The sequence below is a fragment of the Lissotriton helveticus genome, chromosome 10, assembly GCF_964261635.1.
Source record: "Lissotriton helveticus chromosome 10, aLisHel1.1, whole genome shotgun sequence".
Classification (NCBI taxonomy): Eukaryota; Metazoa; Chordata; class Amphibia; order Caudata; family Salamandridae; genus Lissotriton; species Lissotriton helveticus.
In genome coordinates this window covers 434234643-434261453 of record NC_136071.1, presented here as the reverse complement: position 1 = coordinate 434261453, position 26811 = coordinate 434234643, and the positions used below count along the sequence as shown (strand labels likewise).

Here is a 26811-nt window from a genome sequence, read left to right as displayed (position 1 = left end):
GAGAACTCTCATCCATGGCAAAGACAGCAGGTCTTGTGATGCTGGCAGGCTCTGTATTTTGTGGTGTGTCATTCTTGAGTTTTGAGAACTAGGTTCGTCTTACCCTATGGGGGGCAATGAGTATCAGTGTCATCTGCGATTGTTTGCACTTGTTGATCACTAATAGCAAAATTGTGATCAGAGGAAAAGTGTTTGCAAATTTCCCTGACCAGTCTATCAACAGTGCATTCCACAGGGAGCAGTGGTGGGGGTGTCTGGATGTGAATGACTGACATTTTGCCTCTCTGGTCTATTCCTGGTTGATACAGTTCCCACTTGTGTAAGGAGGATGCTTGTCTGCCAAGACTCTCTGCCTCCACGTTATCTACCTCTGGCAGATAAACTGCTGTTAAGGTTATCTGCCTCAGGTTGGCCCACCCCTATGACGTTTTCTGCTAATATCAATAGGGGGAAAGACTTTTTTCCCTCTTGCTTGTTGAAGTAGAACACGGTTGTTGTGTTGTCTGAACTTGTAGGGATTTTACCCACAATTGTTTCTGAAAAGTTTTTAAGGCTAGGAACATTATTTTTAGCTTCAGTACAGTTATGCCTTTCCTCCTGCACTTTCTGCATGACAACCACTTTAGCCTCCAAATCCCTGTCCAACAAGTTACTTACCATCGGTAATGATGTATCTGTAAGAGACATATATTAGTTATAGATTCTTTACCTTCAAATTACCCCAGGCATCTGGCTGGATCCAGAGAAATGTTTTCTTAGCAGTAGCCCTGTGCATCGGTAGGTGGCATCGGATGATTCCGCGTCCGTCGTCGGCATCGTGGTTGCCGGGATGATATCACAGTGTCTACTTAAGATGCCGGCCCTGCGCGCTGACGTTAGTTCTTACACAAAACTCCACAATAGAAGCGCAGAGCCATGCAAGACACTGACCACTGGTGCACAAAACTAGGGCCCTGCAAGGGAATCCCGTTCCCTTTAGGTCCGTTTGCAGAACGGGGAGGATGGGTGGGGCGGTAAGGGATCTATAACTAATATATGATTCTTACAGATTCATCCCTTCGGTAACGATGTAACTTGTTATGTAACTTGTTCATCTGAAAGAGACTATTAGGTATAGATTCCTGAGCTTAGAATAGAATAGATATCCCAGCAATACCAATCCCGGAGGTGGGTCTGTGGACTAAGTTCAAACCAGGAAGTCCTGGAGAACAGAATGGCCGGAAAAGCCGTCTCTCTGGACTTGGCTGTCCAGGAAGTAATGCTTAATAAACGTGTGCAGGTATGCCCACGTGGGTGTCTGGCAGATGTCAACCAGCGGAACTCCACATCCCAAAGCAGTAGTAGCTGCCATCGCCCTGGTAGAGTGGGCGCACAGTCCTACTAGAGGTTCCTTTTTAGCCAAAGAATAACAGATCTTAATGCATGAGATGACCCATCGAGAGATGGTACCTTTGTGCACTGCCCGAACTTTCTTGGTGCTCACATAACCCACGAAGAGTTGATTTTCCACCTGGAAGTCTTTCGTGCGGTCAAGGTAGTAAGACAGCGCACGTTTTGGGGCCCTACGGTGGAGTCTCTCCTCCTATTTGGAAGGGGGCGGACGTGGGAAGAAGGAGGGCAATGTGATGGTCCGACCTATGATAACCACTTTGGGCAGAAAAGAGGGCCTAGTACAGAGGACTATTTTGTACAGATGGACAACAAGAAAGGGAGGTCTGGAAGATAAGGCTCGAAGCTCACTCATCCTGGTATGGCAAGCAAGAAAGCAGTCCTCAAAGTAAGGAGGCAGAGAGAATAATTATGTAGTGGCTCAAAGGGAGAACACATAAGATAAGTGAGGACAAGACCTTCGGAAATCTGTTAACAATAGGGGACTTGAAAAGAGAAGGCTGATCAGGAAGGTGAAAAAAGGCCAAAATGGCAGCAAGATAGCCTTTGAGAGTGCCCAGAGCCCTGCTGGGCCAAATAAAGAATGAAGAGGAGAACCTCTGAAAGAGGGGCGGAAAGGGGATCCACAGCCTTTGCAGTGTACCATGCCACAAATCTGTTCCGCCTACAGGCGTATACCGTTTCAGTCGAGGTACGCCTGGATGCCAAGATGACATTACAGTTTTCGGGAGGAAGGTCGAAAGCTGTCAACTGTTGCCGCTCAATCTTCACGCAAGGAGGGGGAGACTAGACCGGTTTGGGTGGAGGACCATCCCCTGCTGCTGCGACAGAATACCTTCCGAAGAGTCAGTCTGATCGGAGGATCGATGGCCATTCTCAAGAGCTCGGGGTACCAGACTCTTTGTGCCCAGTCCGGAGCCAAAAGAATGACTTAGGCCCGGTCGCGCTTGATATTCTTCAGCCTTCTGGGCAGAAGTGGCACAGGCAGACGGGCGTACAGGAGGCTGCAACTCCACTTGCGTCTAAAAGCGTTGCCGAGCGAGAGCTGCCTTGGAAATTCCAACACGCGGAAGTGCTGATATTGCGCATTCTCTTCGGTGGAGAATAGATGCAACCAAGGTTCTCCCCACTGCTGAAAGAAACCTTGCACCACTTTCGAGTGAAGACATCATGCACAGGCGGCTGAGTTTATCCACCCTGGCATTCAGGGAACCTACCAGGTGGTGAACCACCAGAGATATGCCCTGCGGTTCCAGCCATGTCCAAAGGCGAAGAGCCTCTTGACATGGGGTCCACGACCCCACCCCACCCTGTTTGTTGCAGTACCACATGGCGGTGGTGTTGTCTGTGAACACCTGCACTACTCTTCCTCTGACAGAAGGAAGGAATGCCTGCAATGCAAGACGAATCGCCCAGAGTTCCAGAAGGTTGATGTGGAGCCCGGACTCTGCCGGAGACCAGAGGCCTCTGATCTCCGCCTCACCCATATGGGTGCCCCATCCCAGGAGTGACACATCGGTCATTACTGTGAACTCTGGTTGGGGAAGGGAGAGGAATCTGCAATTGACCCAATCCTGGTTCGTGAGCCACCACTGCAACTGACTTGTGGTTCCTTCCGAGATCTGCACGACATCAGAAAGATTCCCCTGGTGCTGCGCCCACTGGAACTTCAGGTCCCACTGCAGAGCCCGCATATGCCATCTGGCATGATCCACCAGCAGGATGCAACAGGCCATGAGGCCCAGCAGCCTCAGGGTCATTCTCACCGAAATCCGGGATATGGGATAAAACATCGGTATCATATCCCAAATATACCCGAAACAGCGCTGTGTCCAAAACCGCTCCGATGAAAAGGAGATTCTGGGAGGGAATTAGGCGCGACTTGGGCACGTTGACTGTGAACCCCAGCGAATGCAGGAGGTCCGCCATAGTCTGGAGGTGGGAGACGACAGCCTGGGGCGAGCCCGCCTTCAACAGCCAGTTGTCGAGATAGGGGAATCCTGGAACCCCTGATCTGCAAGGATGAGCTGCGACCACTGCCATCACTTTCGTGAACAGCCGAGGGGCGCTGTTAAGGCCACAGAGGATCAAGGTAAACTGAAAATGCTTGTGGCCTACCGTGAACCATAAGTAACGCCGGTGGGCAGGCAAGACGGGGATGTGAAAGTACGTATCTTGCAAGTCCAACGCTACCATCAAGTCTCCAGGGTGGAGGGCAGACACGACCTGAGGCACAAGTTATTTACCTTCGGTAACGATATATCTGTAAGAAACATTAGTTAGTTAGATTCCTTACCTTAGAATATCCCCAGGCGTCAGACTGGATCAGGAAAGTTTTCATCAGCAGTACCCCTGCACGTGGCTAGGCGTCGTCTGCGGCTCCACGTCCGTCGTGATCGCCGGGATGACGTCGTCGGAGTACTTAGATGCCGCCCTCGCGCGCTGACGTCAGTTCTGTACATAGCTTTTATAGACTTCTCCACAGCGTTCGATAGGGTTAATAGGGGGACGCTGTGGAGGAAATTGGTGACAATGGGGATCCCAGGGAACCTTTTAAGATTAATAATTGCACTTCATTCCTCTACGTGGACACAAGTATTATTGGGGGATCCCAAAGCCTATCAAGGAAAATATGTACCCACAACTGGCTAAAGCAGGGGTGCCTTTTGGCACCTTTACTTTTTTCTATTTATATTAATGATCTGCTGAGTAGTGTGGGACGGAGTAAAGGTGACCCCCCCAATTAGGTCCTCTTAAATTAAGATGTTTGTTGTATGCAGATGATGCAATAATAATGGATCTAACACCAATTGGGCTGCAAAGAAGATTGAGGGAGCTGGTTAAGTACACAGAGGGGCATTTTTTAAAAATAAATATTTTAAAGAGCAAAGTCATGATTTTTAGTAATCAAGGGTGTAAACTGAGAAAAAACCTGAGTTGGTTTTTGGAAAGGGAAAAACTTGAAGTTGTGAAATTTTATCCATATTTAGGAAAAATATTCTCAAACAGGTGCTCTGCTAGCAGACATATGGACCATTGTAAAGGGAAAGCTATTTCACAAGCATCTGCAATTAATCGCCTGTACAGGCAACGTGGGAAAAGACATTTTCCCCACATTATTGTGGTGTACAAAATAAAAAATACCCCCGACATTGAATTATGCAAGTGAAATAGTAGATGAGTGTGAATGGGCCAAATTTGAGAAAGTGGAAGGAAAGATTTGGCGCCAAATATGTAATCTGAACTATGCTGCGCCAATAGCGGCACTCAGGCTCGAATTTGGTCTACTGTCAACATATGCGTTATCAATGGCTGCCTGTTTAAGATGGTGCAATGCTTTGAATAATAGCCCCGATAATCTATTGAGGGCAGCATTGCACAGAGAAATATTCGTAAATATGAAGGGGAAAACCGTAATTTTTAGAAACTACATAAAGGCTTTAAGTATGTTCGGTATAGATAAGGAAGGGGCAGCAGTTTTATGTAAAACCGTGTTAAAGCAGATAATTAAGAAGTCAATTTATGTGGTCTCTCGTGAAAGAGATATGATACTATGTTCATTGAATGGGAGGATGGATTGTATTGCGGGGAGTTCTATTGTCAAAAATCCCCAGCCATATGTTCTGTGGAACCTGGAACATGGTGTTCGTAGAGTTATTCTGTTGCTAAGATTGAATTTATTACCGCTGAGAGTTGTAACAGGTGCCTGGGAGGGTATTCCCAAAAATGAAAGATTTTGTCATCTGTGTAATTCTGGAAACAAGATCTGAATCATGTTTTGATTGTGTGCCCCGCACTTCACGCAATACGACGAAGATACTTAAGGATTGCTTTTTTAAACTATAATATTTATACAGCTGAACAGGCCCGTAATTGTCTTATGTCCCCTCCATCTGAACTGATGTGTTTTAAAATTTTTCGGTTTTTTAAAGAATTTTTAAATGTCTATTAGGATTGTAGGATTGTAATATTTTGAAGTGAATTGAAAGTTTGAAATACCTTCAAGGTAATTTATCTTCATTTGCTGCTATATCTGTTAAATGAAATTGCACTAAGCACTTGCACTTTTTTGTATGACATGTACATAGTTTTGGGGTTGAAATGTCTGTATAGCTGCTAGGGGAGAGTTGGTAATATCTCAAATTTTGCACAGAGCATTTGCACTTTTCTATGTCAATGGATTGTTTTTCCCCTTTCGCTAAACGTGGATTACATCTGGTATTGTTTCGTGTGTGCATTTTTAAATTCAGGTATTTCTTATTAACTCCTCTGTGTACTTCTTTTTTAGGTTATCCGTATTGCCCATATTGTGTTTCTAACTGGAAAAAGATCTTTTGTATTGATATGACGTAGCCCAGTGTATAGTTTAGTCCACTGTAGGAAAGGTTCTCTCCTTTAAGTATTGGGATTGTAGTATAAAATTGTACTTTTACTTCGCATTTCTGTATGTAATGAATGATGTTTTTTATATGTACTTTATGTGGAATTCTTTGGAATTCTAAATCATAATAAATACTAATTGAATTGTACATAGCTTTCTGTGCCAGAAACGCAGAGTGCTGATTTGTTCCAGGGCCGAAATCTCAGACAACACTATCGAGCTGGAAGGAGTTTTTCCTTCCGCTTGCATCTCTTCTGCTCAAAGGGTTCCTGTAACCTGCATGCTGTGATCTGAATGAGATGTTTCTTGGGTGCGGAATACATCTTAACTTTTAAGGTTTAAGTATTTTCTATTTATTTAGTGGACAATTGCTTCTGGTCCTTTGTTTGGCCGCTTCTCTGTCAAAGACACTTTTGGTAAGATTTAGAGGAGTCCTCTGGTCTGAGGATAGCCAGCTCCTAGGCACACTAGTAGCTGATTTCGGTGTAGCTAATCAAGGGACATTAACCCTTTAGGCACTATATGTGGCTCTGCTCAAACAGTGTAACTTCATTAAACTACTACTCTGCCATTTCAGCGTACAGCCTTTGTGGCTCCTGGCACCTACTCTACAGCACTTAACTATGAATATCTGCTCAAGTGTCTAAGGTTAGGAATTTCAGTAGTGCCCCCCCCCCCCCCCCCTCCACCATTGATTGGTTGCAGGCCTTGGTTTCATACTCAGTGCCCACCTATCCGTGAGAACTGCTCATGGTACACTGTGCAAAGCATGAAACAGAAAACCTTCCATTACCAAAGGATAAATTGACTATTGCAATTAACACATTATCAAAAACAAAAACATTCTTATATATCCTTGTTTATTGTTGATTACTGGCAAAACACTCTTGAACTATGACAACCTTGAACTCTGATATTAAGGTTCAGTCCCTGGCTACTGTTTGCACCGAAGACACGCCCATTCTTAATACCACCATATAAAACAATCTAAAGAGAGCACTGATGTGCATCATTTTGTCCGGCACCAATCAATGTCATAATGTGGTCTTATGATACACTTGTCCGTTGTTGACATTCACAGTAAGTCTTTTACACACAGATGATGAACTTTTCCAATGACAACTAATGGGGAGCTGCATTCAACACATGCGGGGTCAAAATTTTTACCTCAGTGGAAATGACAATGGTGGGTCCCGAAGACCTTTGATATTTATTACTCAGAGGGAAAGGTCTCGCCCCTGCCTAAAGCCCTAGAAAGGAGGGCTGATAAAAGCTGGGCTTTGAAGTCCACTGTATATTCCCAGGATTCAGAAAGGGGCTGTAATTTCTGGGAAAAACACCAATTATATAACAAGGGGAGAGACCAAGAATGCCGGGGGCTGAAGAAACTCTGTATAACTACAGGATTCAGACATGACCTGACAGTTAGGGGTACTGAAGTTCCCTCCATATCCCTGAGCGACTGAACAAAGAACGCTTGACAGAATGAGGAAGATCATTGTACAGGCTGAGTCTATTGGCAACATTGATATCTGCGTGGACAGGCAGGAACACACTCACCATGGCTTATGGATTTAAGCTCAACTGTCTTCGGAATCTTCTCCTCAGGTTCTTCAGCTGCACACTTCCAGCTAATTTTGGATTTGAAGAGTGTGTTTACCAGTGTGGACTTTCCTAGACCACTCTGACCTGCCATGGAGAGAAAAAGAGATCTGGTGAGTGCAGCAAGAAGGGGGGCCCTGCTAAGAAGCACTGAGCACTGTCCCGCAGCAGACACCATGCACAGGGTGGGGGATACTGCTAGTGTGGAAAGGGACGCTACATTTTCTCCAGTGTGTCTTCAGGAGGAAGTACTACATGTTTTGTAGAAGTGATTGGATCCCTCCCTTTGCATGCCAGGCCGTGATATTCCCTTTGAGGGGAACGGGGCGACTATCACAGAGAAGAACAAGCATTTGCAATGCAATAGGTCTCGTATTACTCGTATTATTAAAGTTTGAGCTATTGGTATTGCTAATAATAATGCAACACCAATAGCTCAAACTTTAATAATGTGAGACCTATTGCATTGCAAATGCTTGTTACTTTAGAGCATGTGCTGTTATGGCCAGAACTGCCGACTTTGGAACTAGAGTCCGAGTCCTGCCGTCGCCTCCACATCCTGTGATTTTGAGCAAATCACTTACTCCCCTGTGCCTAAAAAAGAATCTAGCCTTGTGTAATGTAACTCATGCTCGTATGAAGCGCTCCAGTGCCCTTGAGCCGAGTTTGTACTATGTAAAACTGCAAAAAGAAAAAAACGAGAGTTTGAGATATTGGCATTGTAAATGATAATGCCTTTTATTTATGTGTTGATTTTTTAAACATAAATAGAAGACATTGTCCTTTACAATGCCAATAGCTTAAATGCGAGACCTATTGCATTGCAAATGCTTGTTTCACCTGCTCCCAGTAAAGCTTGTTCTAAGGGTACCAGGATGTGTGCGACGACCTGCAGGTCTGGTTGCTGGCCCGCATCTGCAGAGGGGTGGGAGTATGCTGCATTCACAGGTTTGAGTCCCAGAAGGTCGGACCTAGCTCTTCACCCTCGTAGACAAATGACGTGAGTGAGGTGGGTTGGATAATAAGACAGGCGTTCGAAGCGAGTTCACTTTGTGTGCATATATGTAACTAGCGTCAATAATACGGGTTTTCTGCATTTTTTTACATTACTGGGGGGAGTGGGTTTAAACCCAGTGCAGCCATAGCATGCAGTAGAGTGCAAACTTCTTCTGAAACAAATCTCTGTCTCAACAAACCAAACAGCAGTGCACTCAGACAACTGTTCCATACAACCAGCTTTAGTCTGGTTCACAAAGCGCTAAATACAGCAGCGTGGGCGTGGCCTGACTCGCAGGCAAGACAGGGTTCGTAGAGGTGTAGAGCTGCGCTATATCTGATGCAAACAGAAGGATGAGACTCGAGGATCAGCGGTGCTGGTGCTGGGGGGGGTGCATCTCTCCAATTAACCAAACCCCGGGCTCTGTTGGAGTAAATGAGCCCACGCAGAAGCAGCAGTCGGGAATCAGGTGCTAATGTTGCTTGTGTACCAACTAAGCATCGTGTTGAATAGGCTCCGAGGAGATACATAATGTATCAAGTGAGGTGATAAATCTTGGAAATGGCCCCTCGGTCTCAGATTACATTTTGCCTCTTCTCCGTGATTGCCAATTTGGGCTCCAGTAACTCAGCTCAGCTGGAAGTTTCAGCTCAGTCCCACTGACGTGTCCAGTCCTGCAAGGCTGCAGGCTACATGATGCCCACGCAGTTGGCACTCGTCAAACGTGGGCCAGATTGCACACATTTAACACCCTGGCTCGGCACCTGTTCCTCGATCATGGAACCGACAGACCGGGGAAAGTGGTCGGCATTAGCTCTGCTCTGGTCGGTTGAATGAAATGTTGTATTTCCTCTGGGCTGTCCACGACATTGGCTGAAACTGTACCGTGCACCTGTGTAAAAAAGGCAACAAGCCCTATTTCAAGTCGGGGGTAGTGAGTATGAGGCTAGCGAGGACACGTTAGGGGGCGCCTCTGGCCTGGATTCACCATAACAGCCCGTCCCATCGTCCGCTCCAGTCCTATCTATCCCTGCACCCATTTTTAAACATGGTAAAGAAGCGCACCTTTTTGTTAGATCTCTGGCTGTGCTCTATGACATGCATAAACTGATTTTTCATCCGCTGAGCTGCTGCGTGAAAACAACACAATTCTAAATCTGTTTGTGTCACCTATCATGCGTGTGCCCAAACCCTTCTGTTTAAAGCTGTTTACCAACTATTGTGCACCAGGCTGGAATGCCCAGGCGGGCGCGGTCATGTTTAAATGAAATAAAAGTGAAGGCTGCTGTTCCAAACTGTGCCAAAGTCGAGGACGTACACAATAACAGTCCGCGCTTTTACAAAAACAAAGAACCGAGATGAGGCAGAGGCGCCGTTTTAGTGTTGTAGGGAGCGCTCAGAGTTTAAAGACAAGCCGATTCCACCAATTGGAAGAGACGTTACATTGAACTCCGAGAATTGTGACGAATAATAGATCGTCATGCATCAGAATAGCCGGTCATACACCAATCAGGCGGATCTACTAGCTGAAGGGGGCAGGCCGATGCCAGAGCAGGCATTTGCAGCCGTTCGTCTGAGAAACGTCCCTCTTGAAATGGGTCCTTTTACCGGCGTTCGTAGAGAAGCAGAGCAGCGAGCGCCATCTTCGAACAGTTCGAGTGGACGGCAGTGCTAACGTGTAAATGAAGTGCTTGGCTGAGGAGGTGAGCGGGTGGAAAGGTTGGCGGGGACATCGCGGTTCAGTCCGCATATTGGCTTCAGCAATGGTTAGATCCTATCAGGATATAATAATGGCTGAGGGCATGGGAGACCAGGCGTGGGAGACCTTTTCGGTTGGTGCTCATATTCCTAGGCGGCGGCGGTGGCGGGGGGCTCGATGCGCTCGTGTGTGTGTGTGCGCGGGCGTGTATGTGGCGGCGGCAGGGGGGTGTCTCTGTATGTGTGCGTGCGTGTATGTGCGCTTGTGTGTGTGTCTCTGTGTGTGCGCATGCGTGCAGGGGGATGTGTGGCTGTGTGTGTGTTGGAGCTTCACAGGAGACAGGAGATGGTCACAGCGTGCGCGCGCGGCCCGTTCCGATCGCCTTTTGGAAGATGCGCGTGGCCAGCTCTTGTCTCCCGGAAAGCTGAGTCGCACACTATAGGTCTCCGGCGAGACCGCGCTTTCGCGCGGTTGACGCCACGAGACCTAAAAACTGGTTTGTCACTGAGTGGCAAGGTTTAGCTGCTAACATGGTACAACTTGGAGGCAGTTTTACTACCTTCTTGACATGTAACCATGTCCTTCCAAACATTATACTGTAGAGCGTAGAGAGAGTTTTTCTACCCTCTAATATTTGAAGGGGCACGATTATCATATAGACTCTAGGGCGTTGAAGAGACAATAGCATACGTTGGACAAAGATAGCATAAATGTCAACTAACCTCATGTGATAATAAAAGCAGGGGCTTAGTAACAACAAAATAGCCAAACAATTAAAAACCCTACGTTGCCACTTTGAGCAATACCTATAATAGCACTGCAGCAGCTAAGTCCGATCCCCCTAGAACAAGAACTTTCTCTCTTGATGCCTACCTCCCAGCTACTCACCTTTCCTTTCCATCAGTCCTTCCTTTCTCCCTTCCATCCATTCTTTTACCCATCCATCCTTGCATAGTCCATCTTTTCACCCACCTATCTTCCATCCACAATTTCAACCTTACATCTATAATTTCATCTATCCGTTCAGTGTCCTTAAATTGTAACTTTGTAACTTCTACGTTTCCCATAGAAAGTCAATGGTAACACGCGGCTGTGTTTAGACACTGCACGCGTCTCCCGTGGGCCTCCTGCTTCCTAACCTTTGGTTGTTTAGAGTAGCCCCAGCTATTCCCTAGGCCTACTTTCTATTTCAGTCGTGGTTCTTATACCACTATTTTAGTATATGGTTTTAGACGCCCCGAAGGCAAAACTGTATTTGTGCAACTTATCGTATGCTAATTAAGTAACTGGTAATGTACTTTTGCCTCTGACCTCATAAAGAGTCCAGAGGGGTTGTGTTTAGAATAAATACATATATATTTGATATATACCTTGTGTGGTGTCCTTTCATTTGGTATTCAAGGGAATATCAATGGTAAAACAATCAGCTTCACATGCTCTCTGAAGTCTTAGCCTATTGACTGCTGGACCATGCTACCACTAGGATAGCTTGTCTATAAGGTTGACTTTACAACCACCATCAATAAGGGTCGATTACACGTGTGCAAGGTGCCCACATAAACAAGTGGACATCATATGCCAGGCTAACTTCTCACAATGTCTTCTCCAGTTTTCGGCATGCGCGTTTGGAGGCCTGGAGCTCGTTGGTGAACCATGTGGCTCTCTTGTTGGTGTGGCTGGTAGAGGGTTTCTTGAGCGGGCGAGGGTGTTGGCGCAGTCGTCGATCCATTGTCTGAGGTTGCAGGCTGCGGCGTCAGAGTTGGTGGGTGGGTTCTTGGTGAGGGAGGTGAGCAGGTGGTCTTCGGTGACTTTGCTCCAGCAGCGGTGAGGCATCTGTTGGGTGCGATGGTGCGTGGTTGGTTTCTTGAAGGTGAAGTGGATGCAGCGGTGGTCGGTCCAATGGAGTTCGGTGGTGTGATCGAAGGTGACGTGGGAGCCTGTGGAGAAGATGGGGTCAAGCGTGTGGCCGGCGGCGTGATTGGGTGTGGTGACGAGTTGTCTGAGGCCGAGGTTGCCGAGGTTGTCGATCATGGTGGCGGAGTTGGCGTTGTTGTTGTTCTCGAGGTGGAAGTTCAGGTCTCCGAGGAGGATGTAGTCCGTGGAGGCGAGTGCGTGGGTGCCAGCGAGGTCGGCGATGGAGTCGCTGAAGTGAGCCCGGGGTCCGGGTGATCCGTAGATGAGTGTTCCTCTGAGGGTGGTGTTGGGGTCGGTGTGTATCCGGAAGTGCAGGTGTTCGGCGGTGTTGAGGGTGTCTTCTGCGTGGGTGGCGACTTTGATGGTTGACTTGTGGATGATGGCTATTCCTCCTCGGGATCCGTTGGCGCGATCCCTGCGGGTGATCTTGTAGCCGTCCGGGATGGCTATGGCGATGTCGGGCGCCGAGTCGTCAATCCACCAGGTCTCGGTCAGGAAGGCCACGTCTGGGGCGGAGGTGTCGAGCAGATCCCATAGCTCAACAGCATGTTTGCGTGCGGAGCGGGTCTTGAGGAGTATGCAGCGGAGGTGGTTGGGTCCAGTCCTTGGAGGTTTGGTGGTTCTGTCGCAGGTGAAGCTGCAGGTGCGGCTGGTTAGGGTCCGTGGGTCCATTTTGGGGCGGCCTGGAAGCAGGTGTGGTTTCGGCCGGCGTTGAGTGCGTGGATGGTGCTGGCGTCGTAGTAGATTCTAGTGTCGTGGCGTTCGCGGTGTCCAGGGGTTCTGGCGCTGGGCGCGGTACAGGCGCGGACAGGCGCAGACGGGCTTGCCTTTAGCGCGCCCGCTGCGCTCGGCCACTTCTCAGCCTGCATATGAGGAGGCCTGGGAGGAAGGAGCAGCTGGGAGCGGGGAAGCCAATGGGTGTGCTAGGGGCGTGGCCGCAGGGAGGCAGCGGCGGGAAGGCCGGGTCGGGAGCGGTGGGGGAATCTGGCGCGCAGGGCGAGGGAAGGCCCAGGAAGGCAGCAAGGGGCACAGGAAACAGGCAATCCGGCTGGCAGGTGACGAGTGGCGGTGACCTGCCTGCAAGCAGGGTCAAAGGTCGCTTCCGCTACCGTCACTCGACCTGTATTTGAGGGGGCCTGGGAGGGAGGAGCAGCTGGGAGGCCAATGGGTGTGCTGGGGGGGCGTGGCCGCAGGGAGGCAGCGGCGAGAAGGCCGGGTCGGGAGAGGTGGGGGGCAGGGGGGAAACTGGCACGCGGGGCGAGGGAAAGCCCAGGAACCAGGAGGCAGGCAGCAAGTGGCACAGGAATCAGGCAATCCGGCTGGCAGGTGACAAGTGGCGGCGACCTGCCTGCAAGCAGGGTCAAAGGTCGCTTCCGCTACCGTCACTCAGCCTGTATTTGAGGGGTCCTGGGAGGGAGGAGCAGCTGGGAGTGGGGAGGCCAATGGGTGTGCTGGGGGCGTGGCCGCAGGGAGGCAGCGGCGGGAAGGCCGGGTCGGAAGCGGTGGGGGGGCAAGGGGAAAACTGGCACTCAGGGCGAGGGAAAGCCCAGGAACCAGGAGGCAGGCAGCAAGGGGCACAGGAATCAGGCAATCCGGCAATCCGGCTGGCAGGTGACGAGTGGCGGTGTGGGGGCGACCTGCCTGCAATCTTGAAACCAGTGCGATGCTGGACAATTCCTTACGCACCAGGAGTCCAAGACTCGATGTCGACAAAAGTCGCAAAAAATCTAGCCAAATAACGGCTAAGTGGTAGCTCTCTCCGGATCTGTGCTAGATTGGAACAGAAAAAGAAAGAACTGATGTCAGGCACAGGGGCAGAGTCTTAGTAGGCACCACAATGTCATGCCGGTGATCACGATGACGACGGTGGATGTGGAGTAGACGAATACCACCTAACGACGCACATTGGTACTGCTAAAGAAAAATCTCTGGATCCAGACTAATGCCTGGGGAAATCCCATGGTAAGGAATCTACAACTAACACTCTCTTTCAGAATAGACAGATTTGGTGGAGTGCCTCCTGGCCAATAAAATAATATCCACCACATCCGGTGGGAGAGAGAAAGAGCTCAAGTCTCCCACTTTGATCTCAAGGCATGAAGATGCAGGCTCTGAAGGTGGCGGTGTAGAACCTACCCCTGCGACCACAGGCGGAGGTCGACCCTGAGAGGGACACAGAGCAGAGGGTGCGAGGAGGTCTGTGTACCACACCCTTCGCGGCCAATCCGGGGCAATCAATATGACTTGGGCCCGGTGTTGGCGAAACTTCCTCAGAACTCGAGGAATCAACGATATGGGAGGAAACATGTAAAGAAGCTGTGAGCACCAATTTAACTGAAATTCATCCACCAATGCTCCCCGCACCGGATACTGGAGACTGTAGAATGGTGGGCAGTGCGCGTTCTTGTGTGTGGCAAACAGGTCCGACCGAGGAAACCCCGACATCCTGAAAATGTGATGGATCACTCTGGATGGAGACGCCGCTCGTGATCAGCCGAGTACTGCCGAATGAGGCTGTCCGCATGCACAGTCACTTCTCAGGCCAGATGATTCCCTATAACGCAAATATGATGGTCCTGAGCCGAGGACCAGAGTCGCAGAGCCTCTCTGCACAGAAGATATAACCATACTCCTCTCTGTTTATTGATGTACCACACTACGGTAGTGCTGTCTGTCAGGATCTGAACCGACTGACCGTGAAGGGAGGGAAGAAAGGCCTTGAGAGCCAAACGTAACGCCCGCAATTCAAGAAGATTGATGTGACACAATCTTTCCTCTGGAGACCAAAGACCTTTGGCCTCCAGATACCCCAGATGAGTTCACCACCCTGGAGTGGAGGCATCTGTTATCACTGTGGCCACCGGAGAAGGAGGCCCGAAACACTCCACCATAACAGATCCGCGGCAGCGTCTCTGGAGAGCCTGACCACCTCTTTGAGATCACTGTTGTGTTAAACCCACTGCCTACGGAGGCACCACTGGAGGGCCTTCATATGCCAGCGTGCATGGTTGTCCAACAGTATGCAGGAAGCGAACAGACCGAGCAGGCGCAAGACCTTCAACTGGTACATCCGCTCCATTCTGAAAAAGTGGAATCATAGCCTGGATGTCTTGAATCCTCTGCAGAGGCAGGACGGCATGACTCACAGTAGTCCCTATGAACAGGTTGCGCTGAGAGGGCACCAGGTCAGATTTGGGTACATTTATCGAAAACCACAAGTCAAACAACAGCTGTGTTGTTACTTGCAAATAATGCAGCACCATCTCTGGACAACTCGCTGCTCAAAGCAAAGTCGTCAGTTAGGGGAAAACGGGAATACCCCACCTTCTGAGATGTGATGCTACCACCGCCATCATCTTTGTGGAGACCCGAGATGCGGAAGTAAGACCGAATGGAAGGACCACTAACTGGTAATGTTGAGACCCCACCGTAAAACGGAGAAACTTCAAATGCAACTTCAGGATGGGACTGGAGCGCCAGAAAAACATGAGCCAGGGTCAACATCTTGATATTTCTCCTGCTTGAGGTAAAAATTCAAGACCCTAAAGTCTAGGATCAGCCGCAAGCGAGCGTCCTTTTTGGGAATCAGGAAGTACTGGGAGTAGCATCCCTGACCCCTTTCCTGCTTCAGCACCACCTTAATCACACTTTTTTGTAGTAAAGATAGAACTTCCTGCTGGAAAAGCTCTTATGAGCACCAACCCTGATTGAGGGAGGGGGGATATAGGAGGGAGGAACTCCTGGAAGGGTAGGGTATGCCTATTCTCTACAAGGTTCAACACCCAGAGATCAGAAGTAACAGACCTCCAATTCTGTAGAAAATGGGACACCCGTCCTCCCACAGGACAAACATGCTCTAGGATGGAGGAGCTAGAGCCACTTCCCTGCAATACCAGTTGGAGGGGCAGAAAAGGAGGAGGAGACTTACTGCAGAGCCAAACCTCGCAATTGGCCTCAGCCCTTTCCCCTGTATGACCTGTACAGGGGGTTCACCTGCTGCTGCTGTTGTTGCGGCTGCTGCTTGGCCAGAAAGGATAAAGTCCTGCACAAACCATGACACTTGCGGTATCCAAAGCCCCTAGATTGAGACAGGAGACCCAAGGATCTTGTTGTGGCGCTGCTGTCTAAAGTGGTGTAGCGCCCAATCCGCTTTGGCTCCAAATAGACAAGAACCGTCGAAAGGCGGGTCTAACAGCGTAGCTTGGACATCCGGTGAGAACCCGACCCCCGTAGCCAACCTTGCCTCCTGGTCGCAACAGAGGAACCCATTGCCATGGCAACAGAGTCAGCAGTATCTAGACCCGATTGCATGACCTAGCGGGCCACAGCTTGAGTGGCAGAAAGCACCTCAGAAAAATGGCCCTGAAAGTCTGCCAGACGTTCCATACGTTTGGATTCCCTTTATGCAGGTGTAGATGGGAATTATCCCTGCAGACTGCTTAGAGGAGCATGACGCTTGGACAACTAGACTATCTGGTAGTGGATGGATGGAAAGGAAGGCAGGATCCCCCAGAGCCACCTTATACCTTCTCACCACAGACCTAGACACCGCAGGAGCAGTCATCGGTTTCTGCCACACCTCCAGGATGGGCTTAGTCAAAGACTCATTGAAAGGAAGCAAAGGCTCCGAGACAGAAGAAGGGGAATGGAGCATTTACATCAAAATGTTAGCCTTCAGTTCTGCTCTGGGCAATGGTAAATCCAGCAGATGTGCTGTCTTCCTAATCACAAAGTGATACAAAGACGCCTCTTGCGTTGGAAGACCTTTAAGAGAGGAGAGTTCTTATTCAGGAGGTGTTTCCAGGCCACTAGCTCCTGCAGGCCCTCAAATTCCTGTTCAGGATCAACAATCTCCCCATCCTCAGCCTCTTCATGTTGATCTTGATACTCCTCCTCTTCCACCAACCTCTGTGCTTCCCTTCTAGATCTCATCTTCGGGACTAGCGTTGAAGGGAGGCCCACCATGATAGTGGACTGCGCCAGTCGTGGTCAAACGGCGCCAGACCGGAGCCAAGCGGTGTTGGTGAAGATCCGTATAGTGGTACTTGCCCCTCCAGAGATTGCATCAGCGTTGAGAACCTCAGTGTCAGGATAGGCCAACTCCCCGGAGCCATTGGCATAAAAGGCATGAGAGGTGCCTGAGGGAAGTGAGGTGGCAAGTCTCCCAGGGAGTACGCCAGCGGACCCATGGGGCAAACCGGCGCACCAGGGGGGTTAGCCGCTCTGAAAAACAAGCTGAATACTGCATTAAGGAAATGCGACAGATCCATACCCGGAGTCGGGAGAGCAGGATACCCTGGATTCTGTACTGTGGGCAATGAGACTACTTGAGGAGGCATCACAATCGACTACGGATGCGGTACCGAAGACCCTGGAGTGGCCGGCAGCAGACTCGTCGCTTCTCTCGGCGCCGGTGAACACACCACTCTCGGAACTGGAGATGGGGCTGGAGTCAACTCAGGAGAAGGAGAGACTTCGTCCTTGCAATGACGCCGGGGAGCCAGAGACCCTGACTTTGGTGTCTCATCCTTAGATGATAGACGTCGAGATCCATGGTGCAGCTTCTTTTTATGTTTCCTCAAAGACTTCGAGGTATGCAGAGTAGCGGATATGGACCGGGACCTCTTTTCTGTTATTTTAGCCTTCACCATAAACAACTTGGATTTCCTCTACTTCAATGCCTTGGGGTTCATGCGCCTGCATGACGAACACTCCCCAACGTCGTGGTCCGATGACAGACACTGCAAACAGTAATCATGAGGGTCAGTAATAGACATCTGACCCCTACATTCCCAGCATGGCTTGAATACGGATTTCCTCTGAATAGCCAAGCATGGTCGCTGCTACAAAGATTCGGAGACTTGCAACAAAGAAACTCCCAGAAATAGACCGCCCTGGAAAATAATGTTGCGCGTCGACGGCGCAGAAAAAAGGGAATTGATGTCAGCACGCCGACGAGGTCTTCTTATGGCTCCGATGACATCACGCGGGGATGAGTGTGGAGCCGTTCCATTGTGAATTCCTTGCTGACGCAGGGGAGCGGAGAAGAAAAATTTACGTGGAATGCTGTGCATGAAGGTAATTCAAAAGGTGAGGAATCCACAGGAAGGTGTATCCATCAGAAAGTTTGTTTGGGGCTTTGTGGAGGGTTTTACTTGTCGTTTTTTTTTACTGTGATGAATTGTTTTGAAAATGAAGTGTTTATGTGGATTCAATACTTTTTATGTTAAATAAATAAACTCTCTGGATTTAGATTGGGACTAAAATACGACTGACCACTCGGCAAGTGTGCCTCGAGTAAGAATAAACAAACAAATACACAAAGAGGGTCCCTGAAATATTTATTCAAATATGGGAGAAGAAACCAGGTAAAATACTAATAACAGAATTGATAAAAACCTTCTCCAAAATATATATAGGTAAACAGTACGTTTATGATAAAAATGTACCATACATCTGACAAGTGTTATTATTAATTTATTGATTTTTTAATATAAACATTTTACTTTTTTGGGATTGTCTTTTTTTTTTAAAAAACATATATAGGAGTCTCCCTCCTCATTTACTAGATGCCCTAATCCGGCTTCACACGGGGAACTATGCCCAGGTGAGGTGTGGGAAAAACGGGGAACTATCCGATCGCTTCCCCGTTACTCGGGGAGTACGCCAGTGTTGCGTACTGGCCCCTACTCTCTTCAACCTATATGTTAACAGCCTGATTGATAGACTCAATTGTGTCAGGGATAACGATGCTCCACGCCTGGCCACTGGTAGGGTGCCCGCTTTGATGTTCGCGGACGACACGTTGTTGTCGCGGACATCAACGGGCATCCAGCGTGTTTTGGACGGATTTGTTTCCTTCTGTGCCTCACGGGGTTTGGAGATCAACTTGGAGAAAACCAAGTTTATGGTCTTCAACCCCCCGAGACACACCCGCCCAAACCCCACATTGAATGAAACTCCACTTGAGCGAGTTAGGACTTTTATATATCTGGGGGTAACTCTGCACGAATATTTTACATGGGACCAACAAGTCTCTAAATCCTCCTTGAGACTTGCACAGATTATGGGTGGCATAGGCAGATTCCATAGTGCCTCAACTTTTAAACCAGTTACCCCTGCCCTAGAGATATACAAAACACAGGTCAGGTCTGCTGCTTTATATGCTGCTGAACTCTGGGGACACACCAATGTATGTAATCTAATGAAAGTCGAGCACTCTTTCATGCGACATTTGTTTGGTCTTCCACAAAGCACGCCCCTGCTACCATTACGCCTGGACCTGGGTCTGGAACCTATCATTGATCTGGTGGCAGCTCGACCTCTGCTCTATTGGAGAAGGCTCTGGTCTGTGCCGGAGCTTGAACCGTTTAGAGCAGAATTCAATACTATTTGGGGGCAGTTAAGGAACAAGAATATACCTTGGCTGGTACACGTTAAGACTCTCCTTTACCAAATTGGTCTTCCCCAACTTTGGGATACACCGGAGGTCAGTTGTTTGAGGATGCAGAGGACTGTACTGGTGGCAGCTGTAAAATCCCATCACCTCAAACTGCTACACTGCTCTACTTCCCTGGGTAGATTGTCCACTGAGTTCCTCATAACAAAAGTTGAATACTGGACGGAGGCATTTTTGGACCTGGTGCAGCCGCCACTGGCAAGAAAACTATATATCCAATTGAGGCACGGCTCCTTACCGGTTGGGGCATTCACATCCAGATGGACAAAAACGATGAAGGCTAATTGCCCTGCCTGTAATCACGTCAGGGAAGACATTACACATATCTTCTTTTTTTGCCCAGCATACAGCAAAATCCGGAAGTGTTGGATTACCCCATTATGCAAAAACCTGGGTTTTAGACATTGTGTACACGCCTGTAGAGTCCTAACCTATGACACTGCCCCTCCCATTGTTTTTGCAGTTTCCCGGTTTTTATTCGCCATGTGGCAAAGAAGAACTGTATTTATCCATAAGGAATAATGGACTACTGTTTTTATGTTTTTCTATTCCTTTGATAACCAATGTTTAATTACTTTTTAATTCTGAAGTATTTATGTTTTATCATCTCGCCTGTACATATTTTATTGCACTTTTATGGTCATCGACCGAAATAAAGTTATCAAAGTGAAGTGAAGTGATATTTAACAATAATACAGACCTATACAGTCTGTGAGCTCCACATATAAAAAAAGTCACGAATGAACTAAATCATTACACAAAAAACCAAGACAAAAATAAATTTAGTACAGGCAAATTCGAACAAGATGATCACATACATTCACATTGAAATACAATATATATATATATATATATATATATATATATATATATATATATATATATATATCGAGACATACAATATGAATAAATAATGGAATCTTAATTCCTAAAGTAAAAACAATAACAGTGCAGTGCACACCTGTGTCTACACAACATTGGACTTTAGAGAATTTTTTAATACTGCGCTGTTATTGTTTTAACTTTAGGAATTAAGATTCCACTATTCATTTGTATTTTATGTCTCGATATATATATTGTATGGTCTGATGTAAGGTACATTTATATAATAAACGTAGTGTTTACCTATATATGTTTTGGAGAAGATTTTGTTGACTCTTTGTTATTAGTAAGAATAAACAAAGCCAAAGAGTAACGAAGACTGGTGTGGACGTTTCCCCTCCCCCAAAGGATCTGGAAGGAGGGCAGGACCGTTCAGGGGCCAGAGTCTATGGGAGTACGTGACTGATCTCGTGTCTCCCTTCTCTCTCCAGAACCTCAGTCACAAGGACAGGAAGTAGGAGCTCTTAACTTCCTCTCTTCCTCAAAGTCATTGGTCAGCAGAAAAGGAAATAGGACTGCGAGAGGGAGCTCTGATCTTCTGAGTCAACAGAGCAGGAAGCGGGAGCTTCGAGTTCCTGTTCTTTCTGTTTCATTGGGCCAGGGTCGGAAAGTAGCAGATCAAGCTCAACATTCTTTGATGCCTTCCAAATCCCAAAGCAAGACAGGCCGTGGAAGCTCGATCCAGTAATCCCACTAGCCAGTGTTAAAGGGAATTGGGGTTTCCAACTATTAGCCAGTCCTGAGGCGCAGCCCACAGGGTTGAAAGCGAATATCCTCGTTCCTTGACCCCCTTGCTCTAAGTTCACAAGTCCCTTAGGGGAAGCTTCCACTCATCAAAGCCCCCACCCCCCTCCTCATCACCTTCCCGGGTCCAGTCAGATGTACAGAAGTGCGAATACAATATTACTCATAACATTACCACGTGTAAGGAAAGACGGCTAACTCTGTGGAAGAGGAACAGGTAGAACCTACAGCTGCATCGAGCAGCGACCTCCTCTGTCGAGTCAGAGAACTGAATCTCTGTCCCATCACTGTAGTGTAAAGGAACCGAGCTGTCAGTCAGTGCACCGGAGCTTGGCCAGAAGCACCACCCGCCATCATAGCACTGGGACACCAACACTTCCCCTTCTGTCAACGCTTCCGAAGAATGACCTGCAGCACTGTTCCAGTACCAGGGCTGAGACATCCCTGTCGAGGTTTCGCATTCCTCTCAGTGCCCTCAATGTGCCTCTTTCTCGTTGCTGTGATTTTAGCCTAATCCCGCACCGAGGTGGCCTGTAACACCCCGGCCATACTCGGCGTTCTTTCTTTTTTTCTTTAGGCAGGTGACTTCCAGCCCTCAGCTGTCCCCAGTGGCGATCCGCCTTCATCGCCTGTCCTGTGTGAACACGAAGAGGCTTCTAATCTCGCCGCACAATTAGCCTTGCCGCCATGGCCTCCGTGGCTGCCTCTGATGCGACCGGCTCGGGGGTGACTGACAGGCTTCTCTGCCCGGATCACTGGGACTGCTGCATGCAAATCCCCGGCGTTACTGCCAGCCACATTTCTGCCCCGGGGCGAGGAGGGAGCTCGGGCTGGGATGAGCTGTCAGAGGCGGGACAGGCCTGGACGAGCGAGTCCACGGAAGGACTGGCCGACGGGCCTAACAGGGCCATAGAGGGCACGCTGGGCTCGAAGTACCCAGGCCATGGCAGGTCCATGTCAACGTAAGATGAGTCCGTGCATGCATGCCACTGGGGAGGCGTCCCATGTCTGCATCAGTACTGTCTGGCTTTAAGTAGAGAAGTGAGACGTCCTTTTGCCTGAGGTGCGATCACAGGCACAAGGGGTACAGTGGGAACGGGGGCATCCATCTTTCACTCCGACCTTCCATGCTGCCCGGCCCCGGGTACACATAGAGTACCTCGCCAGCGCTACAAAGAGAGGTGGGGTATTCTGCCACTTCCACTGTGGAGCCTCTGCCCAGCCGTCACAGCAGACATTAGTACATACACAAAGACGCTCAGCAGAGGGCCAGTGCCACTCGTGAGGTGGGTGGGACAGCCGTCCCCCTCTTTCGCGGCGCCCGTTCTTCTATGCCCAATTCTCTGCTTCTTTCTGGCCCCTCTTGTTCCTTGTCTCCACTACGTCTATTTCAGCACTGCCACAGTTCTGCTGCCTCTGCCCACCTTCATCTAATTTCTGTTGCCTCATTGGGACCCCTGGTCTCTGTTCCTTTTACCTTCGCCTCTCTAATGCTCTATTTACCCTCTGCTAAGCTCACTACCCACTGCTGTCTTTCCTCTCCCACCTGTCTCCCTTCGTCGTGGTATTGGCTTCTCCTTTTCTACCTCTCTCCATCACACTGCTCCTCCTCAATACTACTCCGTTACCTCAAAGGCTTTAAGTGGGCCGGGTCCTGCCGGTGAGCACCGGCAGTTCTAAAAAGCAGCTGCTGGGACAGGTCCCTGTAGGGCTCGACATTTTTGCCCCCCCCTCAGGGTGAAAAAAAAAATCTGAACTGTGCAGTAGTGCCACCCTTCACTGCCTTTGAGGTAACTTCAGAGACTCTTTAAAGTTATTGCGGTCTCATCAGCTCAGCACTGAAGCGTTTTCAATATTGTATACAACGAAGCCATGGTTGTTGCTTATTTATCTTACTCAACTAACACCCATTGGCAAAGCCAATAGTGCTGGATTGTTGTAGGTGAAATTTTACTTGTTGTATTATATATCTGGATGCAATGACAGAAACAGCAAACTACCAGTCGGCCGCTCACTATGCGACGTACACATTTTTAGCTTAGGTGTTTTTAAGCACGACCTTAATTACATCGGCCACGCCCCTTTGAGAGACCCCCAACCCAGTTGTCTCATCCCACCTAAAGCCCCGTTACCTCTTTCTGCCATCCTCTGAGCCTTTCTACATTTCTACCACCACTTGCTGTCTGCTCACTCTGCCCCCCATTCTCTGCCCCAGCTGTTGGTCCCCTTTTCTCACCGGCCCTCATCTCTATCCCCCACCCACCGCCCCTCCATGGTCTTCTCTGGGTCAAGCGCAGCTCTCTCTTTGAAGTTATCCTGTGCAGTGAATGCTCCCATTCAGCACAAGAGGCAACAGCTGCATGATGGGAGCCAGATGTGTGTCCGGAGGACCCAGCCCAAAAGCTGGAGAAGCTCATGTTCCCCTGGTCTGTTTATCAACGCATCTTTTGGCAGGGACATATTTTATCCATGTTCCCATATACCCACCTCCCTCCACTCCCGAGAGCTTTCCAATAAACGGTGCCTCGCCATGTGCTAACTAGGGCAGTGGCGCCTGAGTTGCTGATAATCAAAGGAGACTTCTTCCCCTCTGCTTTGGAGGAAGTGATAATGCCTTCCTGACACTGCTCTGAAGTAAGGAATGGACGGCTTTTGTATATTAGAGAGTAAGAGACGAGGTCAATGTGGACACAATACAGACGTCACTGAAAAGATGGGCAAGCATGGCCCAGTTTGGATACAGCAGAGTCTGGGTGGTGAAGGGCAGACAAAAGGATCATTTTCTCTTTCATGTTAGATCAATCCCCAAAGGCAGTGCGGGACAGGCCTATAAGGCAATCACGCAGTGCCCGATGGGCTGGTCTGCCACATCAGTGTGTGGGCTGGTTTTATTTCCAGTTGGGACAGTTTTTACAATTGATATCCCTGATAGTACCACTTTTTTTTAACCCTTCTGCTTCGCTAGTGGGGGTCGCTTTTATTTTGGTGTCCAGGCCTCTTTTCTCCCAGTCCGACCCTGCCCAAATGGCGCTGAGCAGCTCTCTCAACTATCCCATGTTTATCTGTTTGCCATAGAAAGTGGGTGGTAGAAGAAAGGGTGGCCTACTTCTTATGTAAGAGTTATATGCCAAGGAGCACATTGTGCAGGAGGTGAGCCGGGTTTCATGTGTGATTTTTCACTTGATTAATAGTGTTTCAGAAAGGCAGAGTAGCAGAATGAGAAAGGGTGATGTTAATTGCCGCAGTCAAATCAGTGCTTCTGTTCTCTGGAACGCTCAAATGTTCGTATTTTGTTTAGGAGAGTCCAGGGCTAAGAGACCATTTTTAAGTCTTGCCTAAGCTGTTGTGAAACATTTTGATTAGCTAACAATAGGCTTAGAGACTGCCCATTCCTTACTATTGACTGGCTTTATTGTCACTCTCATTTGCTTGCTTCTTATTTATTAGCGTGCATGGGCTTTCCTTCCTCTTCCTGTGTTTGTCCCTCCCCTGAAGCAAGGAAGAATTACTGTATTCTTCCATTGCTCAGTTTTTCAGGCACTACTTTTTAAGTTTAAGCACTGTACAAAAGTGCATGTGTTTTCCAACTGTGTTCCTTGTGTGCGTCTTTCCCCCCTCTGCCACGCTCAGTGTTCTTTTCTCTCATCCATGTGCTTCTCATCTCCTCCCTTTTCCTCTTGCGTTGCCTTCATGCTCGTATGCTTTCTTCCTGGCACCCCACATTGCTATTGTTTGTATAATCCCACAACCCGCGCACAACATCAACATTTGTAGATACAGATTCCAGGAAGAGACAAGGGACAATGTCTTAGAATTTTCTTCAGAGAAGGTCAGAAAAAGGCATATTGGGGCTATCTAACAATTAGACCCGGGTCCTGACGAGATTCCTCCCAACCTTAACATACAGGATGTGGAGGTTTGGGTCCCCATCCAGTCCTCGCTTATTAAGACTGCTGTGAAGGCAGGCCACCCAGTGTCATAAGCAAACTCAATTATCGTACCGTTTTTTTAACCCCTTCCACGCTGATGACGAGCTCAGCTCGTCATGAGGTACACCTCTCGTACGCTCATGACGAGCTGAGCTCGTCACGTAACGCGGTATTTACAAAACTTCAGCGCACAGCGGGAAAACCGCTAGCGCGGATGCGGTTAAAAAGGGTGACTGGGATAGCACCTATTGCTACAGGCCCATTTCACTGCTTGACTCAGCGTTTAAGGTGGTGGGCGCATTCTCTTGAACACGCTCTCTAAATAGGTAGAGGCTAATAACATTCTGTCAGAAGCACAGTATGGCTTTCGCTCTGGGAGGTCAACTGTGGATCAATGCTTGAACTTGTATTTAGTGTTAAGTACATATATTGTTGCACGGTCCGGCTCCATACATCTGGCATTTATGGACCTATCATCCGCGTTTGGCCGAGTAAATAGATCCAAACTCTGGCAGATTATGTCATCCATGGGGGTAGATCAGGACAGACATGGTTTTGTTTTTGAGAGACCTCCACATGGACACTGTGGCAGCAGTACGCTATTCAAAAGATTTAAAGGTCACCTGCCATTTTAAAATTAAAAGAGGAGTGAAGCAGGGGTCTATCCTGGCCCCATTTCTTTTTAATGTATATGTTAATAATCTGGAGCAGTTCCTATCTGACTCAAAAGTAGATTGTCCACAAGTGGGGCCCCGGCGTCAGACGGTTTTATTATACGCAGACGATGTGGTCCTTATGGCTAGAGCTGCCATGGGCCTGCTGACCTTACTGAATTTGTTTGTTTATTTTATAGAGGAGTTGGATTTATTGGTGAACGATAAAAAATCTTTTGTGATGGTCGTAGGCCCATGATCCACCAAAGTGATTACTTTCAAAGTTGGGTCTTCCCCGGCGCCTAAATAGGACCTTGTCAGGGAGAACGCTGCCATATTTAATTTTGCTACATGGTTGGGCAGTAGACCCACTGGTGCTCTCTTACAGATTTACAGGGTTAAGTGCACCTCTAAAGCAGTTTATGGGAGTGAAATCTGGGGATATACCACTCAAAAGGAGTTGCAAACTGTCGAAAAGCGAATCTCTTTGCAAAGTACCCCAACTTTCTCAGTGCAAGAAGAATTGCGAATGCCTTATCTAACTGATATTACTGTTTTTCGCCCTCTCTCCCTTTAGATAAGTATCTGGACCAGGCCTGGGATCCAATTGAGCAAAGAGATTATTAATGATTGCCTGGCCTTGGATCATTTACTTTATATTCCCTGGTTTAAATATATCAGGGATTGTTTTTTTTAAACTTATGCAGGAGAGACTTATTTAGGAATCCAGATAGCAGGACTATAAATTAGAGAAAAAACACTTTTTTAGAAAGAGACTTTTGGATAGGGAGGGGGGCGCTTTAATAAAATCTAGTGTTTGCCGATATGTTCTTTTGAATACCGTGACCTACACTGAGCCTTAACTTTTGTGTGTTAAAAGTAGGTATGACAGCTTTTTACTAACTAAGTTCACGTTGGACCTATTGCCCTTCTTGTTAACCTATCCTCGTGGGGGGTATAGGGGTGTTAACCTCACATCCTGCAGTTGCGAAAGTATGTCTCCACAGGACACACTACTTTTTTAAAGTTTTGTAGCTTTTACAAAGCACCTAGGAAACATTATATTCTCCCCGTACTGAAAAGTGACGATTTTACTCCAATTTGACCGCATTCATACCTGCAAATGCTCTTGGGAGACATTTTTAATGCTGTTCGTTTTTTA

The 26811-nt window shown here is 48.2% G+C and overlaps 1 protein-coding gene across 1 annotated transcript in view; it reads right to left on the bottom strand.

The window, feature by feature from the left end:
- Nucleotides 1-26811, bottom strand: part of SEPTIN12 (septin 12) — a 539550-nt gene that overhangs the window by 202565 nt on the left and 310174 nt on the right. Inside the window, exon 5 of the mRNA XM_078662920.1 lies at nt 7331-7459. Coding sequence (XP_078519046.1) covers nt 7331-7459 — 129 coding nt within the window. The remainder of the gene's footprint in view (nt 1-7330; nt 7460-26811) is intronic.